The following is a 5,616-nucleotide window of genomic DNA, read 5'->3' as shown; positions in this document are numbered from 1 at the left end:
CGGAGATTTTTCTTCCAACAAGACAATGATCCAAAACATAAAGCAAAATCTACACTGGAATGGTTCACAAATAAACATATCCAAGTGTTAGAATGGCCAAGTCAAAGTCCAGACCTGAATCCAATCGAATCTGTGGAAAGAACTGAAAACTGCTGTTCACAAACGCTCTCCATCCAACCTCACTGAGCTCGAGCTGTTTTGCAAGGAGGAATGGGCAAAAATTTCAGTCTCTCGATGTGCAAAACTGATAGAGACGTACCCCAAGCGACTTACAGCTGTAATCGCAGCAAAAGGTGGCGCTATAAAGTATTAACTTAAGGGGGCTGAATAATTTTGCACGCCCAATTTTTCAGTTTTTTATTTGTTAAAAAAGTTTGAAATATCCAATAAATTTCGTTCCACTTCATGATTGTGTCCCACTTGTTGTTGGTTCTTCACAAAAAATTACAGTTTTATATCTTTATGTTTGAAGCCTGCAAAAGGTCGAAAAGTTCAAGGGGGCCGAATACTTTCGCAAGGCTGTGTGTGTGTGTGTGTGTGTGTATGTATGTATGTATGTGTGTATATATATATATATATATATATATATATTAAACAAAAAACTCATTGTCTTTCTACACAAATAGAAATACATTTTGTGTGATCCTCAGCAGTCTGTGATTATTTAGAATCTGAATTTCTGGCTACAGGTGGATGGTCTCCTCTTCTACCACCGCCAGACCCACTACACCCCTGGCAGCACCCCTCTGGTGGGCTGGCTTCGCCCCTACATGGTCACCGACATCCTGGGTATAGATGTTCCTGTAGGACCCCTCACCATCAAGCCTGAGTACGCCAGCCACCAGTTGCAGCTGATCTTGGAACACAAAAAAACATCCAGTGAAGTCCGCCCTGCCAACAGAAGCGGAGGCTATGAGTTGGAGTACCTGTCCACCCCAGGCCAGGACAGCAGGGACACCCTGAACTTTTTGAATCAAAAGCCAATAACGGAAGCAAACATGGAGGCTTAACAAGATGCAAATTTCTAACTCAGTGTTTCTGAGTGGTGGCGGCCCACATATGGCTCTTTAGAATGTCTGCTGAATGGAGACCTGCAGATCTGACCAATTACAAAGCATGGCTAATTCTAATCCGGCACTACTCAGGACACCCTCAGAGTGCAGATTAGTAGAGCCATGTTATATATGTGTTTAGATGGCTAAAAACTCAAGTCCACTATTTACATCTTTAGTTCTACCTGCTGCAGAACTCCTTGAGAATAACTGCACAATATTTAGCCACTATAATTACTTAGTCGGTCTGTTATGGACATGTCTTTCATAACACCATACATAGTTGCAAACAATCAAAAAAGAGGACGATGGGTTTCTTATGTGAGAGATTCTGCAAAGTGCAGCACAGTAAATTTGGTGGTCAAGTGCTTTTTGGCTGCTCTGCACTTTTGGATTTAAAACAGATCTCGCTTAAGAAACATCTTTACTGTTGTCACTTGTTTGCATGTTTTCTACAACTATCATTGATGTCCACTCACCTTTTGAGCAGATTGTTAGTTTGAGCAACAGCAGTGGAGAGTTTGTAGGATGCATTGCACGCAGTGTTTTTGATTGGTCAGAACCTGTAAGTTACGATCATGCTGAACAGCAGCAGGGGCATGGACCTTTTTACAATTTAATGTTAAATTTAAAATTGCATAAAAGTTTTAAAGTGTTTCTAAATAAATGTTTTTAATGGCCTACAGTCTTTGTGTACTGTGCTCCCACAGGATAGATTTATGCATTTTTATGAAGTCCATTTCAGAATCATTAAAACCTCTAGGAGAGACATTTAATTTGATTCTGGTAGTTTTCTATTACTTGTTTTTTGTATGCAATTATAATCATTATACCACTCACAAATATATACATTTTAAGGAATGAACATGTAAATGTAGTCTGTCAAGTCCATTATTAAGCAGTGGTGGTTCTGGGATAAAGCAATGATAATTATTTACATAATTCATTTATATAATAAAGTTAAGAGGAAGTTAGGTTTGAAAAATCCTTTGAATTTAATTTCAAAATCCTCTGCAAACACCTTTAGATTGTCAAAATACAACTAACTAAAACTACAAGTAGATGATGTTCCAGTATATGGTTAAGACATGACTCATACTGCTCATACCAGCCTTCATCAGCAGAATTCATGAGCATCTTTTCCCCTTTGCACTAAATTCACTGTGTCATTTGCGTAACTGAAGAGCTAGGTGGAACAGGAAAAGATGTGAAAGTGTGGTGAGGCTGTGAACTGCGACCTGTACCAACACATCCTTTGAGAAAGAAAATCATTGCCTCAGGTTATGAGATCTTGGCTGCATCAAGTAGTTTACAATATCCTAGGAAGGGAGGCAGGGAAGGGAGACTTTTTCCTTGTGTTTCCGTGTTTTTAGTGAGAATACAGTTTTGAAGTAAAGTTTGTGGTGAAAAGTGTACAACTCATTTGATCTGTGTCCACCTTTGACATACTGAGGTCTATTTTTGGTGGTCCTCTAACTTTTCCACTAGTGCTATCTACAGATCAGTTTTCACTTATCCTGTGAAATATATCAACATCAACTTGATTGGATTGGCACACATTTATTGCACAGATGTTTATGTCCCCAGATGATATATCCTAATGACTTTGGTGATATCCTTATTTTTTTCCAACCACAAGGTTGACATTTGTAGTTCAAAATGAAATGTCTCAACAACTTTTGGACGGATTGACATAAAATTTGGTACACATATTCATGTCCTCGGGATGAATTGTAATCACTTTAGTTATCCCTTAAGCTTTTATCCAGCGCCATCACCAAATTATATTTTGTTCAGTTTTGGTTATGTACATGTACCTGGAAAAACTGACATTTCCTTCCACCTAAGCTGTACTTTTATTTAATACTAATTAAGAAATAAAAGCATGCTATTGGTAACATGCTAAAGTAAGTCGGTGGAAATGATAAATATTATACCTGCTTACCATCAGCAGGTGGTTGTGAGCATGTTAGCGTTTTGGTGTAAGTATTTAGCTCAAAGCAATGCTTCCAAAGAATGATGCTTCCCAAGAGCTGCTAGCTTGGCTGTTGACTCTTGGTCTTCAGAGCAATTTTTGGACTTAGGTTATCATTTGGAGACAAATTTTGTGTCCTAATTACAGATATAAGACATGACCACATTTCAGGATACTGTATACTCCGTGGAGTTTAACTTTTAAAGCTGGCTACACGCAACAGGAAATAGTCCAAGTCCAAAAAACACGTAACAAGTAAAGAAATTATTGTAAGAAAGGCATAGCTATCTTCGCCACTTGCAGCCTCTCTAGACGAGAATGCACTGCAACTAAACGACATGTTGTGTCTTGTGTTTCGTGCCACTACTCACTTTTTCTACACTGGAAAAAAAAATCTTGTTTTCTCCTTTTCTTGCTCTGGTATAGTGGTATCACTATTGCTCTCACCGCCTACACAGAACATCAACCGGTGAAGATAACATTTTCAACCATTTAGTGGGGATTAACTCATTCTGGGAAACATGATATCACTAACTGAAGTGGAGGAAGGTGCACAATGCAGCTGAGGGAAACACAGTAAACCACAATTACAATATCTCGCAATGCGATAACTCCTGGAAAGCATTAAACATCACATACTCCTACATCTTATCTACAACAGTGATAACACTATTTAGTAGTAGCAAGCTATAATCAAGTTGTAATTTTTTGTCATCAGCTTTTTGGTAAAAATTTCAGTTCTACCTAAATGTAGGCAAGGAAGTTAAAATGATATGGGTAATAACAGCGTTGGTGTGGTTTGAGATAAATCAAAATAATGTAGTTGAATTTCTTATGGATGATAACTGTAGAAAACAACAGACTTAGAGTATTTCAGAAAAAGATGTTTGTTCATCGAGTACAGTCGGATGTTTTTTCTTTCACATTCAGTCACCCCTAAACCGAAAGCCCTGTCAAAGTGAGCATAGTCAGGCATGTGGTTACTGCAAGAATTCAGCTATTAGTCAGCAGCCGCGATCACTTTCCAGGAACTGAGCACCTGTACATCCACAGTTACACATTTCAGAGCTCTCTTACTCACATATGCATACACACACAATGTTGGTTGGGCCACTCTGATCTCTGAAAACCCTGTCACAAGACTTTTAGATAGGGAAGCAGATGTCTCTACAGTACCTGTTAGACATATGAAGTTTAGCCTGTGTGGTTGGCATACACTCCTGCTTTTAATGACTGAAATGATACCATTTTCATGTCTGTACAGTAAATATATATTACAGCTAGCAACCAGTTAGCACAAATACTGGAAACAGGGTGAAACAGCAAACATGGTAGGTAACAAAATCTGCCTACCAGCACCTCTAAAGCTCACTAAACTATCATTTAAAAAATGGCCTGTAAAACCACAATGTCTTCTATAGTGAGCTTTAAAGAGGCTTATCATTTATATATACCTTAAACCGTTGAGATATACCACTTTTTTTATCAGAGAATAGTTTTTTTCTCATACATTTTTGACTTTAATCTTGGAAGTTTTCTCAGAATATTTCCCCCTCCCCAGGTTCCGTAATGTTTTGGGGTTTTTTCCCCTTCAATGGCCTTAATGCACAGTTGTATCAAAGCCTTCTTCATATCGATTATAATTCTGGGGGGAGTATTCGTTGATTACATTTCTTTAGAACTTTATATTTAGAAAACAATCAAGTTGAACATCTTGGGTCTAGAAACCATCAGAATCAACGGTCACCATGTGTGATGTCAGTCGATAATGTGTGTGTAACTAAAATGTAAATTTCATTTCATTAAAACACCCAGATTCTCAGACAGATTACTAAGGGAAATGGCCGCCTTGTCTTCAGCAATATATAGTTAGTTATGTGTTCCTATCTTTTGCTCAGTACATTTGTGATTCTTATAAAAACCCAGTTAAATGCATACAGGAACCGCATAAATATTAGTCAATTTCTGCATATTATGGGGCCTTGAGTGGCTCATGTTGAGCAACAGGCATCCACACACTGCACAGTAGACAATATCTTGTCAACAGAATTGTTGGGTTTTGGGGGGTAAACTGTTTATCTGCCAAATCAGGCCTTCATCTCTTTAATGTTTGATGCATTCAAAGACTTTTCTTTACATTACATGGGCAGGGCTAAGAGTTTACCAATCACATTTTCCCAAATGACATGAAGTCAGCTGGTTTTGCAGGAAGTCTATTGTTGTCCACTCCCTTTTCCCTTTGGTTTTTAGGCCAGACTTTCTCACGCCTCATTATTTACAGTTTTGCCTATTGTTGGATCTTGTTTTTTGTGGAATAAAAAAATAAAAACAGCATGTGAATTTACCTGTCATTTTCAACCTTTTCTCACAAAACACTTCACAGTCAGAGAAATAAATAGCCTAACTGACTCCAAAGGCTTTTCCTTCTTTATCTACAGGTATAACAAGAGATCTATGATGTAAAGGTTAACACAGCAACGAGAAATCTTACCAACTTCTCACACACATTCTCCCTGTTTTGCATCGCATACTTTTACAGCCTCATTAAAAGCACATCAAAGTATGAATTAAAGGCTGTCAATAGTCTTG

General features: G+C 38.0%; 1 protein-coding gene and 1 long non-coding RNA gene across 2 annotated transcripts in view; one reads left to right on the top strand and one right to left on the bottom strand.

Annotated features, from left to right (window-relative positions):
• The window catches only part of LOC123961262, a 26,485-nt gene extending 25,512 nt beyond the window's left edge, over positions 1-973 (bottom strand). The window contains exon 1 of the long non-coding RNA XR_006822693.1: positions 633-973. This is a non-coding gene — a long non-coding RNA (uncharacterized LOC123961262). The remainder of the gene's footprint in view (positions 1-632) is intronic.
• The window catches only part of snupn (snurportin 1), a 29,317-nt gene extending 27,584 nt beyond the window's left edge, over positions 1-1,733 (top strand). Inside the window, exon 9 of the mRNA XM_046036490.1 lies at positions 690-1,733. Within this exon, the coding sequence (XP_045892446.1) occupies positions 690-1,010 (321 nt within the window). The 3' untranslated portion in view covers positions 1,011-1,733. The remainder of the gene's footprint in view (positions 1-689) is intronic.
• The last annotated feature ends 3,883 nt before the right edge of the window (positions 1,734-5,616 follow it).

Source organism: Micropterus dolomieu, linkage group LG22 (assembly GCF_021292245.1).
Source record: "Micropterus dolomieu isolate WLL.071019.BEF.003 ecotype Adirondacks linkage group LG22, ASM2129224v1, whole genome shotgun sequence".
NCBI lineage: Eukaryota > Metazoa > Chordata > Actinopteri > Centrarchiformes > Centrarchidae > Micropterus > Micropterus dolomieu.
Note: the sequence above shows the minus strand (reverse complement) of the source record. Positions and strands in the feature narration are given on the sequence as shown.